At 29.1% G+C, this 19,117-nt stretch overlaps 4 protein-coding genes and 1 pseudogene across 6 annotated transcripts in view; 4 read left to right on the top strand and 1 right to left on the bottom strand.

Annotated features, from left to right (window-relative positions):
- Window positions 1-6,370, bottom strand: part of LOC113365831 (breast cancer type 2 susceptibility protein homolog) — a 7,790-nt gene extending 1,420 nt beyond the window's left edge. The window contains exons 1-9 of the mRNA XM_026607376.1: window positions 6,152-6,370; window positions 4,830-5,922; window positions 4,152-4,751; window positions 3,882-4,072; window positions 3,580-3,775; window positions 2,101-3,480; window positions 624-1,995; window positions 195-467; window positions 10-125 (exon numbers count right to left, since the gene is read on the bottom strand). Of these exons, the coding sequence (XP_026463161.1) occupies window positions 10-125; window positions 195-467; window positions 624-1,995; window positions 2,101-3,480; window positions 3,580-3,775; window positions 3,882-4,072; window positions 4,152-4,751; window positions 4,830-5,922; window positions 6,152-6,370 (5,440 nt within the window). The remainder of the gene's footprint in view (window positions 1-9; window positions 126-194; window positions 468-623; window positions 1,996-2,100; window positions 3,481-3,579; window positions 3,776-3,881; window positions 4,073-4,151; window positions 4,752-4,829; window positions 5,923-6,151) is intronic.
- A 697-nt stretch (window positions 6,371-7,067) lies between these two features.
- LOC113365830 (ATP synthase subunit s, mitochondrial-like) lies at window positions 7,068-7,634 on the top strand. Its single transcript, XM_026607375.1, has one exon. It carries the CDS (start codon window positions 7,068-7,070, stop codon window positions 7,632-7,634), a length of 567 nt encoding a protein of 188 aa, XP_026463160.1.
- Window positions 7,635-12,367: 4,733 nt separating this feature from the next.
- Window positions 12,368-15,085, top strand: LOC113368427 (sorting nexin-6-like). 3 transcript variants are annotated; one of them, XM_026609973.1, is made up of 12 exons: window positions 12,368-12,482; window positions 12,888-12,983; window positions 13,052-13,222; window positions 13,344-13,465; window positions 13,530-13,698; window positions 13,773-13,932; window positions 14,000-14,124; window positions 14,186-14,295; window positions 14,367-14,439; window positions 14,507-14,524; window positions 14,636-14,745; window positions 14,801-14,929. In XM_026609973.1, the coding sequence occupies exons 1-12, from the start codon at window positions 12,402-12,404 to the stop codon at window positions 14,892-14,894; spliced, it is 1,329 nt and encodes a 442-aa protein (XP_026465758.1). In that variant the 5' UTR covers window positions 12,368-12,401; the 3' UTR covers window positions 14,895-14,929. The 3 variants fall into 3 exon arrangements, with proteins under 3 accessions (XP_026465758.1, XP_026465757.1, XP_026465759.1); XM_026609974.1 differs by lacking the exon at window positions 14,507-14,524 and adding an exon at window positions 12,572-12,702 and having other exon boundaries at window positions 12,391-12,482; XM_026609972.1 differs by lacking the exon at window positions 14,507-14,524 and having other exon boundaries at window positions 14,801-15,085.
- An 897-nt stretch (window positions 15,086-15,982) lies between these two features.
- Window positions 15,983-17,076, top strand: LOC113368426 (40S ribosomal protein S3-like). The gene is made up of 3 exons (XM_026609971.1): window positions 15,983-16,102; window positions 16,261-16,500; window positions 16,598-17,076. Exons 1-3 carry the CDS (start codon window positions 16,073-16,075, stop codon window positions 17,057-17,059), a joined length of 732 nt encoding a protein of 243 aa, XP_026465756.1. The 5' UTR covers window positions 15,983-16,072; the 3' UTR covers window positions 17,060-17,076.
- Window positions 17,077-17,593: 517 nt separating this feature from the next.
- Window positions 17,594-19,040, top strand: LOC113365829 (annotated as a pseudogene).
- The last annotated feature ends 77 nt before the right edge of the window (window positions 19,041-19,117 follow it).

Below are 19,117 nucleotides of genomic sequence, written 5' to 3'. Positions count from 1 at the left end.
TCAATTTACTATCAAGTTTATATATATCAGCACAGTACAATACCATTGGTTTCGATGGTGTGTCATCAGTTTGGAGAATCTTTTTAAGACAAGATTTTTCAGCTTCATCTACTTCTCTATCATATCTAATAAATCATAAATTCCAATCAAATGTAATCGTATAAAAAACAAAATAAAACACAAAGCAAAATTACCTGTACTTCAACTGAAGCATTAGATTGTGGGGAGTGCATGCTTTATTCGCAAATAAATTAGGAAAACTTCTTTCCATGGAAGCAAGTTTCAAAATTATCCATTTGATATGATTCTTGACCCAAGTGTCGTTAATAATATTTGAATCAACTCCTGGACTTGTTAGAAAACTTGTCACTATTCTTTCTTGAGTGATATTGCTGTTTTCATCAAGAATTAATATTGCTCCATCTCCGCATTCTATGCCAGATGTATTAGTTTTACAAGTAGCATTACTAAATTATATAAAAAATAATATAAAATTATAATAGTCTAAAAGAAGCCTATTCTTATTAAATAATAAATACAAAGATACAAGAGTATTATTGTATTTAAAAAATTGAGATTTGTTGTTGGAATTACAAAAAAAAAAAAAAAAATCAGATATTAACCTGTAATAATCCCAAGCACTGAAGATAAAATTATCTATATTTTGTATAGATACATCAATAATATTTTTTTTCAAGTGAAATTTGTATAATAATGTATCACGATCATAGCTTTGTGGTACTGCACCATCAGTGTGCTTAAACCATGATACGCGATCAGTAGATCCAATTTTATTTGTTAAACTAGATCCTCTCAAAGGTTTGCAATCAATTTTTCTCCTTTTAATATGTTTGATCCTCATTTTTTGTTTTTCATAACTCATGTTTCTCATAGTACAAACATCTTCAGAAACTATCCTTTCATCTATTTTTGATATGATTTGGGTATTAAATAGAATCATTTCTATGTCAATTGAATTATTTTCAAATTCTACTTCTTTATTTTTCTTTGCAAATGGTACAGAATAATCTAAATCCATATCAACTGCACATCGTTTTAACGAATTATCAACAACTTTATTTAATCCAGGCTTTAAAGGTATTTTGAATTTTGATTGTAGTGCTTCAGTTGATTTATTTATTTGATTATTCAAATTTCGTTCTTTCGTTTTGTCCTCTGGTTTCTTTTTGAATAAATCTCTTGCTCCAAGATTCTTATTAAAAGTAGTACACTGCTGAATTTGCAACTCATTCTGTGTTGCATCAGCGTTGATTAGAACAGGTTGTAGAGTATTTGATACATCATTCAGAAAACTTGAAGGACTTGTTACTATTGAGCCTTTGAAAATTGAATCATCTATAAAAGACATTTCGTCTGCCATTAAAGCAGATGTACTCTCTTTAATTTCCTGGGATATACTAACATTATCTATATTATAAGTGCTAATATCATTATTTGTTTTTTTTATTATTTTATCAAAAAATTTACCATCTGATTTTGGAGCTTTATTTACAGAAATAGGTTTTTTCATTAAAATAGGTGATAAAGGTTGTTTATCATATAAATCCGTATCCTGTTGAATTTTTCCATCATGAAACTCATTATTGCTAGATGAACTTATATTATTAAATTTCCAAATCACTTTTGATTCAATATGTTCCTTATCAGTAATATCTCTTGCTTTATTTTTTTCTAATAAAATAGTCTGTATGTTAGATTCCTTATATTCATTCGACTCCAATACTTTATCATCATCGATTCTTGAAAATTTGCGTTTGGAATTGCGACAATTATGAAATTTCTCTGAAGATTCAACTGAACTATTTTTACATTTTTTTGAAGATGATATATCAGTTTCAAATAATTTCCTATTTGTTTTCAGCCCACGATTTAAATTTACATCAGCATCTTCAGGGTATCTTTTAGAATCTTTAGCTGAAATTTCAAAACCATCTAATAGTATACTGGTTTTCTCTAAATATTTTTGTGAATCATCTACAAATTCATTATTAATATCTGTATTATTAGAGAAATTATTATCTTCAAACAAATTTCTGGATTTTTCTAAAGCATTTTGATAAATTTGAGAAAGCTGTTTACCATTACCAGATTGAAATCCATCAAAAATACCTATTTTGTCCCTATTTAATTCTTTAGTATAATTTTCACCTTCATCTGAAATTTCATCGTCTTGAAAGAGTTTTCTGGATTTCTCTAAAGCAATTTCTGAAATTGGTATCTGTTTACCACTACCAGACTGAAAACCTTTAAAAGAACAAATTTTTTCTCTATCTATAGATACTTCTTTAGTACAACTTTCACCTTTATCTGAAAATTCATCATCTTGAAAAAGTTTTCTAGATTTTTCTAAAGCACTTTGTGAAATCGGAATCTGTTTACCACTACCAGATTGAAATCCTTTAATAGAACTATTTTTGCCTCTATCTACTTCTTTAGTAGAGTTTTCTAAATCTTTATCTAAAATTTCATTGTCCTCGAAAAGTTTTTTGGATTTTTCTAAAGCACTTTGTGAAATTGGAATAGTTTTACCACTACCAGATTGAAAACCCATGAAAGTACTAATTTTGTCTCTATCTACTTTTTTAATACAATTTTCATATTCTTTATCTGAAATTTCATTGTCTTGAAGAAGTCTTTTAGATTTTTCTAAAGCACTTTGTGAAATTGGTATTTGTTTACCGCTACCAGATTGAAAACCAACAAAAGGATAAATTTTGTCCCTATTTACTTCTTTAGTATAATTTTCACATTTATCTGATAATTCATTGTCTTGAAAGAGTTTTCTCGATTTCTCTAAAGCATTTTGTGAAATCTGAATCTTTTTACCGCTACCAGACTGGAAACCCATGAAAGTACTAATTTTGCGCCTATCTACTTCTTTAGTACAACTTTCACCTTTATCTGAAAATTCATCATCTTGAAAAAGTTTTCTAGATTTTTCTAAAGCACTTTGTGAAATCGAAATCTGTTTACCACTACCAGATTGAAAACCCATGAAGGTATTAATTTTGACTCCATCTACTTCTTTAGTACATGTTTCATATTCTTTATCTGAAATTTCATTGTCTTGAAAAAGTCTTTCGGATTTCTCTAAAGCACTTTGTGAAATTGGTATCTGTTTACCACTTGAAAACCAACAAGTAACAATTTTGTCCTTATTTACTTCTTTAGTATAATTTTCACATTTATCTAATAAATCATCGTCTTGAAAGAGTTTTCTGGATTTTTCTAAAGCATTTTGTGAAATCTGAATCTTTTTACCACTACCAGACTGAAAATATAAAGGACAATTGTTGTCCCTATTTGGTCCTTTAGTACAATTTTCATATTCATTATCAGAAATTTCATTGTCTTGAAAGAGTTTTCTGGATTTTTCTAAAGCATTTTGTGAAATTGGAATCTTTTTACCACTACCAGACTGGAAACCAACATAAGGACTAATTTTGTTCCAATTTGCTTCTTTAGTACAATTTTCATATTTTTTATCAGAAATTTCACTGTCTTCAAAGAGTTTCCTAGAATTTGTTAAAGCGTTTTGTGAAATCGGAATCTGTTTACCATCACTAGACTGGAAACAATTTTCACCTTCATCTGATAATTCATCATCAAGAAAAAGTTTTCTGGATTTCTCTAAAGCATTTTGTGAAATCTGAATCTTTTTACCACTAGCAGATTGGAAACCTATAAAGGGACAATTTTTGGCTCTATCTTCTCCTTTAGTACAATTTTTATCTTTGTCTGAAAATTCTTTGTCCTGCAAGTGCATTCTGGATTTTTTTGAAGCATTTTGTGAAATTGGAATAGTTTTACCACTACCAAAATTGAAAACCTATGAAGGTACAAATTTTGTCTCTATCTACTTCTTTAGTGCAATTTGCATATTCTTCATCTGAAATTTCATTGTCTTGAAAAAGTGTTTTGGATTTCTCTAAAGCACTTTGTGAAATTGGAATCTGTTTACCTCTACCAGATTCAAAACCAACAAAATGAGAAACTTTGTCCTTATTTACTTCTTTAGTATAATTTTCACCTTTATCCGATAAATCATTGTCTGGAAAGAGTTTTCTGGATTTCTCTAAAGCATTTTGTGATATCTGAATCTTTTGACCACTATCAGACTGGAAACCAACAATTTTCCCCATTTGCTTCTTTGGTAAAATTTTCATATTCTTTATCAGAAATTTCACTGTCCTCAAAGAGTTTTCTAGATTTTGCTAAAGCATTTTGTGAAATGGGAATCTGTTTACCGCTACCAGACTGGAAACCAACAAAAGAACTAATTTTGTCCCTATTTGCTTCTTTAGTACAGTTTTCATATTCTTTATCAGCAACTTCATTGTCTTCAAAGAGTTTTCTACATTTTGTTAAAGCATTTTGTGAAATCGGAATCTGTTTACCACTACCTGTGTGAAAACCAACAAAAGGACAAATTTTGTCTCTTTCTTTGGTAGAGTTTTCATCTTTAGCTGAAATTTCATCGTCCTCAAAAAGTTTTCTGGATTTTTCTAGAGCATTTTGAGAAATGGGAATTGTTTTACCACTACCAGATCGAAAACCTATGAAAGGACAATTTTGGTTTTTAGTATAATTTTCATCCTTATCTAAAAATTCGTTGTCTTTAGATTTTTCTAAAATATGTTGCAATTTTGCCATCATATTTACTGATTGGATTCTAAATTCATTTGAATTAGCTGGTATTTCATTATTCTCTGGGATGTATTTTTTCTTCCCTTCATTGGATGAATTTTTTGAAAAATCTTCAGGATCTGATATATTTTTATCATTTGCTGATTGAAGGTATCCAGAACTTTGTTCATTGCTTAGGCATACTTGTTCACTACTAATAGGAATTATGTTGTCTGAGGAATCATTATCCTCAAATAATTTTTTGGATTTTGTTAAAGCTTTCTTTGAGATTTTTATGTGTTTGCCACTAGCTGATTGAAAACCAACAAATCCAGAGTTATTAATTCCAAGGCCAATATCACTTCCATCAGCCAGGGATTCCTTAAATTCAAACAGTTTATTAGAATTTACAGAAATATTATCTGCATCAGATTCTGTAATATTTCCATGTTCACTAGATTTATGATTTTCCAAACTGGCTGAATTTGTTATCTGATCACTTTCTTTTGAAATCTTTTGTTTCAAGCAAGTGTTATTAAAAATCTTGAGACTCAATAAATTTGCAGTATCATTTTCAATTTTATCTAAACCTGTAAATTTATCTATGCATTCATCAGGTTTGAGCTGGTTTATTTGTTCATTTTTACTGGGATTTATTAATAAGGTGCTTTTGTTTTTGATGCCTGAATTTTCACTAAAACAGTTTCTAGTTTTCGTGTATGGTAATAAAGTAAATATATGTTTTTTAAGTGCAAAATCACTTAATTTTTCCTGTAATTCAAAACCATTAAAGTCGGCCAAGTCTGCTTCATTTTCTAAAATACCTAAATTTAATTCAGCACAGTTCTTTTTTGAAATATTGTTTTTTTCATTGTTAGTTTGTTCTTGAAAAATACATGATTTTGGCGATGTATGCATAAATTCTGTATTACCTGTCCATTGGCTGAAATCTATAGCTTTTGTTTCAAAATCTTGCAATAGATCATTTGCTGTTATAAGCTCACTATCCGTTAAAGAACTACTTAAGGTTAATTCTTTACTTTGAGATGTTTGTTCAATATTTTCAATAGCAGAAAATGTTTGAAGTCCTTGAGATAGTAATTGTTTGGCTTTCATTCTTGATTGTCTTTCAGTCTTATTTAAACTCTCTAAGCATTTTGCATATGATAAAATGTTTTTCTTAATACTGATCTTATCTCGACTATTATTCTTTTTAGATTTCTCTGAATAAAGCATATATTTCTTTTGTTTATTATCATGTGTTTGTTCCAATTTCTGTGAATGTAATAATGAAACATAAACATAAATTCATTTGCAATATTTTTCTTATAAATTAAAAATTGCATATATAACCAAAAATCATAATATACAACAAATTAAGTTTTCAATTAACAGCAAGTGATTTTAAGAATTCAAATAAAAAGAATTTAATAAAAGTCTAGAATAATGCTATGGTGTTTCAAAAACTAGAAGTGAAATGATTTCTCTAATAAAAAAGACTTACATCACAAGATATTTCATTTGAAATATTTGTTGCATTTTTCTCATGAGTGCTTATTTCGGACTGAATTTTGTTGCTAGCTAAATCTTCAACAACTTTTTGTTTCTTATTAAATAAGGATGGTGATTCATTTATCATCTTTTTAACTTTCACACGATTGAAAACTGGACTCGAAGGTACGTTATAATAATCATTTTTGGTAGGTGTTATATTGTTATTCATTTCTTATGTTAAATAAAATCTATTTGCTATCAATTTAAATTAAATAATTAATAATAAGCTTTGTTGAAATATACCAAATATATTTTAACTTATAAAACTAAATTAAAAATGCGAAAAAAATAAACTGAAGTTTCAAACTGCTGTTAAATAATTTCTTTTCTGTCAAAGATGCAGCTGTCAAAATTTTTGACAGGTGTCAAAACAATTTTGAAGTTTAATGAAGACAATAAAAATAAGGAGTTTGAGAAAAAATAATTAAATTAATTATATAGAAAATTCGTAGTTGAACTAGTAATTTATTATGAAATCTGTGAAAGTTACTCAAAATCTATTGGGAAAATTACTCAATCATTATACACAAATGATATGGATTTAATCCTGATTTAATTTTCAGTACAAAATCAAATCTCAATTTAGGCCAATTGTTTTTATTAAATAATATTTTTAATTATTTTTATAATTATCAAGAGTTCTTTCAATTATAAAAATAGATTAATGAAATAAATCTTATATAAGTAATTAGTGTTTATTTTGAGCGCTATTGCTACTTTGTGTTGGTATTTTCGTAGTTTCGTCATATTTATAAATTTGTTCATTTTGCAAATCATATTAAAAGTTCAGTTACGCAATAACATGAAAAAATTTATAGAAACTATTGTAATTATATTTTGAATAATAGAAGATAAGCACAGTAAATATGTTAATGTTGCGCAACCTATACCTAGCTTCAAACAATTTCATACAAAAAAGAAATTTCTGGGCATGGCTCAATATAGTATTCAATTATGTAGATGAATCACGTATTAAAGAAGTTGGTCCAGACATCGCTTGTGCTGAATGGTTGTTGCGAAATGGAGCATATGTCAAATGGGTAGGGTCGAAAACAGAACTGCAGGATTACAATCAAGTTCCGAAATGCCCAAAAGGAAAATATATTCAAGAAATTAATGCCACAGAATCTAGCATAATGAGTTATGGATTTGATCATTTCATCGGTTGCAAACATATTGAGGCAATTCGTTTTCATAAAAGTACTCTCATTGATGATAAAGCAATGGCGAAGTTGGAAATCTTAAAAAATACTCTTACTAAATTAGAGATTATAAGTTGTGGCAATGTAACTGATAAAGGACTTTTGGAATTGATTAAACTGAAGAATTTGAAGTATTTGAAAATAGAGAATTTACCATATATCAAGAGTCCAGAAGAAACAATTAATTGCATGAAGCGTGAGCTATGTAATTGCAATATATGTTATTCATAAATTTTATTAATTAAATTATTCTGAGATAATTACAATTATGATTGTTATTCATTATTGACGCTATTTGCTTTAAGATAAGAATTATTTATGCTTCAATACATTATAAAAAAATTTAGTAATTAAAAGATTTGTAGGGGTTAAAAATAATTGTAAATATATTAAATATGAACTAAATTTTATGTAATACAAAATTATCTGGATAGTATTATTTTGTTCAGAAATTATGAAACTATACTTCCATACTTTCTCAGCATCTTTCTCAACATCATAACTAAATTATATATTAGATTATACTTTTCTTTTATCTATGATTAGATTGAAGAAAAAAGCAATTTTCTTTGATTCTGATGGAAGAGGAAAACGATTTTTATATTGTCTAGGAAAACGATGTCGTGTATCAAATCATGAATAGGATGACACGGATGACAGATGACAGAAGTATAGACAAAGATGGCGTATTGCTCACTTCAAATCCAAACGTCAGTATAATCGTTTGGTTTTGTTTTCATTAACAAAAAATTCTATTGGCGCATTTTGCATAATCTGTACTCAAAAAACAATAGAACATAAAATATATAGATAAATGTAATAATAAATGGAGTTATTATTGATCTAAGAGTTTGTATTGCAGAAATATTAATTGTTACTATTGTGCTTTCTCAATTCTACATTTCAGATTTGTCAAGACTGGTTTCAAAATTTAATTTTATTGCATAAGTATATATTGATTTTATTATTATCAGAAAACATGGATGCTATAAAACATTGGATTGATACCCATGAAGCACCTTCGAAATTTGGTCTCCCGAATCGAAAAGGTCGAAAATTAAGTGATAAAGCTTCTCACGACAAAAGTACAATAGTTCTGCGAAATGATTACTTCGATACATCATCTGATTCTGGTGAATTCAAACCCCAGAGCTATAATGTGCCACCATTTAAGTCTGTTTACTCTAAGAGTTCTGATTCTGTAGATACAACTGCTTATATCAAACAAAATCGCATGCGAAATGGATTTAGAAGAGTATTTCATCGTATCGTAAAAAAACTTGAATAAATTATCAAAGTTATCAAGTGAGGATAACACTAAAGAAAAGAAATCAGTCTCTCCTGCAAAGTCACAACAATTATTAAATACTGCTGCTACTAACAAAACAAATTATAAAACTAAAACTGCACAAATTGAAAATAAGAAAAATCATGTTCACAATTCATCTTACACACCTTCAAAGAAACAGTCTAAAAAACCTGTAGATAAAATTGCAACATCAAATAATTTATCAAATAAGCATAGACAAATAGACGAACAAAATGAAACAACTCCAAATACAAGACCTTTTAAACATAAAGTGAGATTGTATAAAAATAAAAATGTGTGGGGCACATGTGAAGCATCTTCCGATGAAATATGCAATTCAAAAGCCAATGAACAAATATCATCATTTTCGGAAGAAATAAATTCCACGTCTTCCTCAGAAGATACAGATTTATTTGTTTCAATTTTAGATAAGCATAGTAAAAGTAAAACTCCATTTAATAGGTCAAAGTTAAAGTACTCTGCGAGTAGCAAAGTCATACAATCATATGATCAAACTGAAAGCTCATCAGATGAGTTTGATTTAATATGTTCATTCAACAGCCCTTTAGTAAACAATGGAATTACGAAATTGAAAACTTCTGAAAAATAACTAAAACGATAAATCAACCTTTCCAAAAAACAAAATAAATCAATTATTCCCAAGAGAATAACTAGTGATGATAGTTTAAATATTATTTCGATCAATCTAAAATGAGATCAGAAAACGTGATGATTCCAAACCAATTGAAACCAATATAACAAATGCATATGATGTTCCTATAGGACTTATACACGGTGAGGATTTTTCAAAAAATGTTTCTGAAAAAATCCAGGAAGTTGAACTTTCAGAAACGGATGTACATTCAAAATCAGTCAGTATGAATAATTTTTCTGAGCAAAGCAGCTCATCCTTCATTCCTTCAACTTCAATTGATAGTAGTTCAAGAAAATCTGTACATTCTATAGAATTTTTTTCAAATAAAATTACTGATAGAATCCAATCAATGATATTCAACAGGCAGAAAGAATTCAATTGATAGTAGTTCAAGAAAATCTGTACATTCTATAGAATTTTTTTCAAATAAAATTACTGATAGAATCCAAATCAATGATATTCAACAGGCAGAAAGAATGGATAATCTCCCGGAACAAAGTGACTCTATGATACCCTTAATTACAGTATCAAGTGACAAACAATCAAATAATTCTCTTAGTAGCAGTGAAACAGATATTATGGTACATTCTCCCAGCAAAAAAAAAATAAAAACATACAACATTTTCATACTCCTCATAATGATGGTATGGATAAACAACCACCCGGTTCTAATCATATTAATTGCAATTATTTACCATTAGATGAATTTGCTGTAGATATTGTAGAATATTATGGGTCTATCTCATCACAAGGTCATGATGATACCAATATATTAAAGACCATTGAGGATGTTCATGATATACATTTTGATTTATTCACTCCAGACAAACCGAATATAAAAGTAACTTTATTTCCAGATAATACACGAAAAATATCTATTTTAACTTTGGCTGATGTCTTAGAATATCAAAAAATAATAGTATAAAACGTTAACATCTAATTACTGAAAGTTTTCTCCTAATTAATCATTCTAAAAGTATTTTTTGATTGTATATAAAAAAATTTAATGTCTAATTTATTTATTATAAACTGTACAAAGCTATAGAAATAAATATATTTATTGTTAACATCTTCTATTTATTTAAAGTTTTCCATATACATCAACAATACAATCAACTGGTGTTTTATGCGCAATATGACAATACTCTGTGCAATACATATAAGGGGACGATAAGTCTTGCCAAGGAGATTGATGCACTGGAGGAGCTTTGCATGCCTCTAAATTGAACTGTAAAAGTTTCACAATAAATTATGTAACGATTTTTGATTGGCAATACATATCATACATATCAAATTTTCAAAGATATATATCCACAGATTTCAAACAAAGTTTTTGCCGTTTTATTTTTATGAAATATTCAAGGATATCTATCCACCGATTTTTAAACAAAATTTTGGCCGTTTCATTTTTTAAAATTTCCTAAGATATCTATCCACGGATTTTTAAACAAAGTTTTTGCCGTTTTATGTTTATGAAATATTCAAAATCCACAGATTTTTAAACAAAGTTTTAAAATTATCAAGTCGAATTTCCTGGAAACAACATAAGCATCTATTTCGGAAAATTAAAATTAAAGTTCATCAGTTAATTCTTACCGGCGTCACTGTACGACCGCTATAGTTACGTTTAATTTCAGTAGTCATTCCTGAATTTGGAACTCTAAACATAGTAAATGGAACTATACGTTGATAGCACTTGTTTTTGAAAACAGCTTTATCTTGCACGGGCTTGAATGTATCAGCCTTTACATGGGTCTTTACTCGAGGACCGGAACCTCGAGCACCTTTGGGGCCACTTAATAAATCGTAAAACGTTATTATATCTTTCTTTGCAATCCCATTCTGGTCGTCTTTTGTATAAGGAATGTAGGACAATTCAGATGTACTCGCGTAAGGATCCAGATATCTGGAATAGGGATAAATGAATCATTGAAGCATCTTTTTATTAAAAACCCCACGCCTCCGGACACGTGTTAAAAGTTTGCCACTTCAAGTTTTTTTTTCGAACCTGCTGTAACCTGGTTGATTACTCCTAAATTGAAAAGATGGATCAGCTTTTTCACTTTGCAGCGTGAAATTTTGTTTAGGTATAGGAGAAGTTTTTGAAAATAATTCAACTTGTATTGTCTTTGATGCTCTGTTATCATATTATTCATCGGTCTAGGAGGATCATCAAAAACACGCTCCTTCAGACGTCTCATATAATGAATATTACTTGCCGCTGGACCGATTTCTTGTCGACTCACCTTGCCGACACCAGATTTTGAGTACTGAAATGAATTCATAATCAAGCTAATATTACAATTTATAATCTCTTATCTGTGATAATTTACTTCATTTTGGCAAGTTGACTTCTTAGTAAAATCAATATCATAATTAGTTTTTCTTCTTAATCCAGTGAACTTGCATCTTGAAGCTGTTAATGGACAATTTCGCAATAGCACTGGGTTATGAGGAGGATTTTGCATATAACGTAAAGCTCGTTTTGTTGAAGTTCGGTAGTCGCTAAAACTTGGATATATTGGCTGCCCATAATCGACATTGCCATAAACATTTATATTTTTTACACATAATACCGAATTTGCCATTATAAAAAGGATAATAAAACTAATATAAATTATACATACAAATTTACACACAAATTTTTGTAGATGCTCTTTTATTATTATTGATTAAATCATTTTTGTAAGTCAACTACAAGAAAAATTCAGGTCAAGGAAAAGAATTCAAAAGTCTCGAGTTTGATCAATTATCACGTATAAACTCTTATAAGTATTAGAGGATATTACAGAATTTATAACAAACTCTTTGAAAACCTTTAATATTCCTCAAACATTTTATTACGGTACGAAAAGTGCCAGCAATTTGGCTAAAGGCACGAAGCCATACACAACTAGTTTCAAATATTATTCAGTTGAATTTCGCGCCTTTATTTGAAAAAAGTGTTCGTCATGGCACAACTGAAAAAATATTGAACCCGAATATAAGCAACAAGTTAAATTCATCACTGCAGTTTCTTTCATATTATATCGAAATGTCGGTGGATAATTTTTCTAGTTTTAATATTAATCGTTGGCATGTATGCAAAGATATAGATCCAAAATTTTTTCTATTGGTATGTAAAAAATTAAACAAAAACATTTTGAATAAAGTGATAAATGTGTGTGAGAACCGTTTTTAATATATACATGCATTGTTTGATAGTGTTTGTGGCCACCAACAACCACCATTTTGCTGCATGAATGACAGTCAACGTCATATTCGTATTAGAATTGTCTAACAAGAAATAAACATTTGTAATCTTATTTAGGTTTAACAAATTTTTAAACATGATGGTAAATAAGTTATTGATTTGTGCTATGCAAGATTTGTTTATACTGCAATTTAAATTATTAGTTCTTTGTCAGAAAGGGGCGTAAATGTTTTATCGCGGAAAGATAACTTTGTTTCTATATTTTGCCATTTTTTAAATTGTAAGTACTATAAATTTCAACTATCTTTACTAAATTCTTTATTTTAGGACGGAGTGGATGATACTTCAAGTCCAGTGATTGAAAAAAATCCAGGAAATCAAAATAATGCGGATGCCGCACCTTCGGCAGAAAATTGCTTACTAGTACTGATAATAATATAAATTTATTGTACTTATGCTACTGAAAAGTGTTTTACGAATATGTTTTCCAGGTTGATATATCAGATGCCTTGTCTGAGAAAGATAGAGTTAAATTCACAGTTCATACAAAAACTTCGCTTAGTGGATACAATAAGCCTGAATTTTTTGTAGTTAGGCAACATGAAGAATTTATTTGGTTACATGATAGGTTTGAAGAAAATGAAGAATATGCAGGTTATATTGTAAGTTCACATTAAAAAACGGTATAATACAGTATATTTTTATGTTCACTTCATGAAAACATTTTGACCAAAACTCGATCACTCTTATAAATAGTGTTATAACTTATTTTTTATTTGTCAGATTCCACCAGCCCCACCGAGGCCAGACTTTGATGCCTCTCGAGAAAAATTGCAACGTTTAGGTGAAGGAGAGGGCAATATGACTAAAGAAGAATTTGCCAAAATGAAACAAGAACTAGAGGCGTATGATCAACTTTGTATACTGAATTATAAGCATTCAATTTCTCATATTTTCATTTTCTTTCAGAGAATATCTTGCTACTTTCAAAAAGACTGTTGCTATGCATGAGGTTTTCCTCACCCGCTTAGCAGGGCATCCAGTATTTCGTAATGATTCACATTTGAAAGTGTTTTTAGAGTATGATCAAGACCTTTGTGCACGTCCAAAAAGGAAAATGGAATATCTTGGAGGATTGGTAATTGTTATACTAGTTCTTTAATAATGGAGATTTGTATTTTTATGATTTTAATTCTAAATTTTTGTTTCTAGGTTCGATGTCTAGGTAAAACAACTGATGAACTTTATCTTGGTGCTACAGTAAGGGACGTTAATGACTTTTTTGAAACTGAGTATAATTTTTTGGGTGAATATCATTCTAATTTAAAGGAAGCAGCACAAAGAACTTCCAAGATGACTAACAAACATAAAGGTGGGTTGCATGAGTTCAAAATTATAATGAATTGTAATAATTTTTACATATGCAATATATTTTTTAGAAATGGCCGATTGTTACATTAAAATCTCATGTGCTTTAAAAGAATTTTCTATTACTGAACATGGAACAGGTAGTTCTATGGAGAAGTTCCTAGCAAAAACTGCAGATATTTTTGAGAAAGCTAGGGTATGTTTTGTGTATCATAAAAGTAATAAAAGAAAGTAGTGTTCAATTTATATTTTTACAGAAAATAGAATGCCGAGTGGCTAGTGATCAAGATCTGAAGCTAGGTGATACTTTACGCTATTATCAAAGAGAGAGCAATGCAGCTAAGGCATTGTTAATTAGAAGATTAAGGTAATTAAGATTATCTAAATTTGAATTCATAGTCTAAAATTATGACAATCTTTTAAAACCAATTTTTGCAGATGTTTGGCAGAATATGAGACTGCAAATAGAAATTTAGAAAAGGCTAGATCAAAAAATAAAGATGTTCATGCGGTAAGTAAGATTGTAACCAATATAAAATAGAAAAAAATTATATACATATTTTTTCAATAACATGCAGCCTATAGAAGTACAGGAGGTAATAATTATGTAAAGAATTTTTTTTATAATCATTTAACATTTTTATGTATTCTGTATGTTCACAATTTTGATTATCTAAAGACTGTTCGTTAAATTAAATTTTTTTTAGGCGGAGACTGCTCAAACAAAAGCTTGTGAAATGTTTGAATCAATGTCAGCTCGTGGAAAAGATGAGCTTATTGGTTTTCGTGCTAGAAGAGTAGCTGCCTTCAAAAAAAGGTAATTTTTTATAGTAAATACTTTTTATACAATTTAACAAATTATTGATTTTCAGCCTTGTGGAATTGGCAGAATTGGAAATAAAACAAGCTAGATCTCAACATGATTTACTGCGTAAATCTTTATTAAGTCTTAAGGAATGTGAATAATATATGATTCGGGCTGAGGAATAGAGAAATGGACATAATGATAATAAAATATAAGTTAATCACCAAATCAATTATTTTATAATATATTCCATTTAATTATTTTGTATTATGTTATTATATGTATATTATAATTGAAAATGTGTCATGATAATCTGTACTGGATCACATTTTATTCTTGTTGAAAATTGATATTAGCCAATTATATTTAAGCATATGATTATTCGTAAACTCTGAAATCAAAGTTTATTATGTTGCAAGATTATTTTAAGACTTCAGTGAATCATTCCAGATTAATTTCACAGACACCATATATGCTAGTGTTTAAGTTACTATTTTTCCAACTGCTAAGTGCCTATTTGGAAATAATTTTATATAAAATTAAAACAATTTAATTCAACTTTCGATGATTTCTGTAAACTTCCTTTTTATACACATATCATGTAATTTCATGTAAAAATAAACCCTATTTTTATTATTGTTATACTTTGTTAACAAGCTAATGTAAATAGATTGTCTTGTAAATTGTGATACTGTATATTGCATTTGCATGATTGTGGTGTAATTACATTTTATATATAATTGTTTGCATATTGAATATGTGGTAAAATAAAGAATATATATTTAGAAGAGTATACTTGAATATGTATCATATGTATGTGTATCATGAACTTTAATAAAAATGTTTTATTTTATTTAAGGTATTCTCATCCATTTTTTTTTTGCAGTGGCATAAGTGTTTAATGTAAAAGTTAGTAATAGATTGCTTTTGAAATCCGAATCTGCGATTGAAAATATGATCTCATATTTAATAGCCAATTGAGTTTATTAAAATTCATTAAAACTGTTTAAAAAATATATATTTTGGATTTTACACAGAATTTTACTTTTAGTTTAATAAATATATTTGGATTTTACATTGAATTAAATGTTAATATTTTGTTACTTTTAAAATAAATATATACGAATTTTTTATAAACTGAGTTGTTGAAGTGATTAAATTAGTTCAATGAATGATAATATGAAAAGTAAGAATGATTTATAATTCGCGCCATTACGTCGATAAGTTGGCAACATGTAATTTGTTTCCGGCATCCACTTAGTACAGTTCATAGAAAATTATTTCTTTTCCTCTTCGTGCTGCAAATGTATACGTTTGTCAGAAACTAAAATACACAATTATGGCCACTGCAATTTCCAAAAAACGTAAGGTAAGGATTTTCGTGCATATAAGTAAAGTTTGTGACTTGAGGAACAATGTTATTCAACAAAACATAAGTGTAAAACGTGTTATAACCTATACGACCGAAAAACATGTGTCAAAGATATCGAAGCGTTCTAAGTGACTGATTAGTTATTTCTGTTTTAGTTCGTAGCTGACGGAGTTTTTAAAGCTGAGCTCAATGAGTTTTTGACAAGAGAATTGGCAGAAGATGGGTACTCCGGAGTCGAGGTTCGAGTTACCCCAACCCGAACTGAAATCATTATCATGGCAACAAGAACACAAAATGTCTTGGGAGAGAAGGGTCGACGTATTCGTGAACTTACTGCAGTAGTTCAAAAGCGTTTCAATTTCATTGATAACTCCGTAGAATTATATGCCGAAAAAGTATGTCAATGATAATGTTATTTTGAGTTAATTTGCTAGTACATGATTGTGACTAGTGAAAGCTGTTGCATATTATTAATATGCCTTATTATTGTAGGTTGCTACCAGAGGTTTGTGCGCAATTGCTCAAGCTGAATCTTTAAGATACAAACTTATCGGAGGTTTGGCTGTAAGACGTGCCTGTTATGGTGTATTGCGTTTCATTATGGAATCTGGAGCTAAAGGCTGTGAAGTAGTTGTTTCCGGAAAACTCAGAGGACAACGTGCCAAGTCAATGAAATTCATTGATGGACTCATGATCCACTCAGGAGATCCATGCAATGACTATGTTGACACAGCCACCCGTCATGTATTGTTGAGGCAAGGAGTGTTAGGAATTAAAGTTAAAATTATGTTGCCATTCGACCCTGCAGGCAAACAAGGTCCCAAGAAACCACTTCCTGATAATGTTTCAGTTGTCGATCCTAAAGAAGAACCACTTCCAACAGTACCGAGCAGTGAGAGCAAAGTTCCCAAGCCTGAAGTACCATCTGTCCTACCAGCAATGGCTATGGCTTAAATTATTTGTATAATACAAAGCCCTTTATGTAATAAATAAATATTTACATAAGGTATCTCGTTGTTTCATTATAAACACATTACAGGAAAATAGACAAGAGAATACTTAAAAATTGAATATTTCAATGTTATAAAATCTTTGTTAAACAATCATAAACAATACAGAATATATACGTTTTTAGTGAATGCCATACTAGTAAATTAAGATGTTACTACAAACTTCCCAAAGTAAATTTGCTAATTTTTTTTATCTCGGTCATATCATTTTGAATCAATAAACAACAAATTTGAAAGTATCTGTATGTATCCATATTCAAGCCAAAAGTTTAGCCCTTTATCGACGCTTTTTTGCAAAAAAATTACTTAGGTAAATACGTATATAAATTAATTTAAATCTTATCTTATTTTGTAATATATTTAAATGGCTCTGATATTCGCTAAATGATACTAATAAATAGATGACACCACAGTTCCAATGAATTACGTGTAGTATAGTCAAAAGTTAAATGACAAGAAATTCTAACCTGTAAGACACTTAGTTGGGTTAGTTAATTTTTCATTTAAAAGTTAATGAATAAATCTATATTGAAAGAAAATGACGTTATATCATTTTGGAAATTGTGTTGCTTTAGTTTATGTACCTTATTACATGACTTATAAATTAGCAGGCCTGTAAGTATCTGTCCATTTAAATGAGAAATAATTACTGAAAAATATTGCTTTATATATTATATGAAATAGAAGCAAACAGATTTTCTGAAAGTCTTTATTGTTCCATACATTTCTGTATTCTTATATCATCATCAATATATTGAACATCGGAGAATCTCATTATTACAAGTACACGACACAAAACTACACCACAAAACTTGCCAGCAATTGCAGATTATTTTATAATTGAATTTGTAATGAATAGTTCAAATAATACATTATTTTTAACACAACTGATATAATAGACGCCTGGGAGAACAGGTCTACGCTTATATGGTCTGATAATGACATAAAATCATAAATCAATAACAATTCGTATATATATATATATATATATATATATATATATATATATGAAATCTCCTAATGTTTGAAGTTACTTTTGAGACAAAATGTTTCTTCTTCTATTCCTTCAGATCAGAATATGGCGCTTTTTGGAAATGTTTCCAAGCCGGCGGAATATATATGTTCACACAATTGTGTAAAATGTTAATATTAGCTACTTTCTTCCCTGATTCTGCTGATTCACTTGGATCGACTGGTTATACAGTATTTCTATATGTACGTTTGTAATAACATTGCAACTATATCAAGCACAACTTGAATAGTTTTTGCATTCAAAACTGAGTTTTGCTAGCTTAACATTCAATAATTGTATAATTTAATAAATATATTTTATGTTTCAATAGGAGTTTTTAAGAAGCAGTGTAGATTTTGCAGATTTATTAGGATGCGATTGGTATTATCTTGTATACCAGGAAAAGGTCATAGTAAATTGATAACAGCAGGTTTGGGATGGGCTGCTGCAGAAGCTATTTTAACAAAAGGTCTTCTTTTGTGGACTGGTGCTAGAGGAGCGGAATTCCAATGGACTTACATGCAAAAATGTCTGGAAGGAAATTTAGCTTGGTATGAAGACAGGAAAAACATATTCAAAATAGATTTCTTGACATAAAATTATTTCATAAAAAATGTTAAGAAGCTAACAAATTTTGATCCATTGATCTTTTTCTTAGGTTCAACACATAACTACAGTCACTTTAGTCTGGTTATTCTCCCGGCACGATCTTAAAAAGGCCTTTGTTCCAATAATTACGATCTTATTATTATTGACTGCAATGAGAGGTCTTGTGATAGATAGTGTTATTCAAGCCATTATTGTTGGGCCATGGTGCGTCTTATTAGTACGGGGTCTTATTGCTGGTGCAATGGGTTTAATCACTTTGCAAATATATGCAGGGCTAGCTCAGAATATGGAATATTTTAAATAGAAAAAATAGTAAATGTGTAATTTAATATTTATATATCAAAGTTGTGTTCATTAAAAGTAATAATTATATAACAGACA

This window comes from Ctenocephalides felis, unplaced genomic scaffold (assembly GCF_003426905.1).
Source record: "Ctenocephalides felis isolate EL2017-DRISC unplaced genomic scaffold, ASM342690v1 CF-g0.4_SCAFFOLD_01170, whole genome shotgun sequence".
NCBI lineage: Eukaryota > Metazoa > Arthropoda > Insecta > Siphonaptera > Pulicidae > Ctenocephalides > Ctenocephalides felis.
The sequence above is the reverse complement of the archived record's forward strand: the minus strand, read 5'-3'. Positions and strand labels throughout refer to the sequence as shown.

Coding starts and splice junctions, on each gene's coding strand:
- LOC113368426 (XM_026609971.1), top strand. CDS start 16,073: ATGGCCACTGCAATTTCCAAAAAACGTAAG. Junction 16,103..16,260: donor CAATTTCCAAAAAACGTAAG/GTAAGGATTTTC, acceptor TTTCTGTTTTAG/TTCGTAGCTGACGGAGTTTT. Junction 16,501..16,597: donor TAGAATTATATGCCGAAAAA/GTATGTCAATGA, acceptor TTATTATTGTAG/GTTGCTACCAGAGGTTTGTG.
- LOC113368427 (XM_026609973.1), top strand. CDS start 12,402: ATGTCGGTGGATAATTTTTCTAGTTTTAATATTAATCGTTGGCATGTA. Junction 12,984..13,051: donor CGGCAGAAAATTGCTTACTA/GTACTGATAATA, acceptor TATGTTTTCCAG/GTTGATATATCAGATGCCTT. Junction 13,466..13,529: donor ATGAAACAAGAACTAGAGGC/GTATGATCAACT, acceptor ATTTTCTTTCAG/AGAATATCTTGCTACTTTCA.
- LOC113365830 (XM_026607375.1), top strand. CDS start 7,068: ATGTTAATGTTGCGCAACCTATACCTAGCTTCAAACAATTTCATACAA.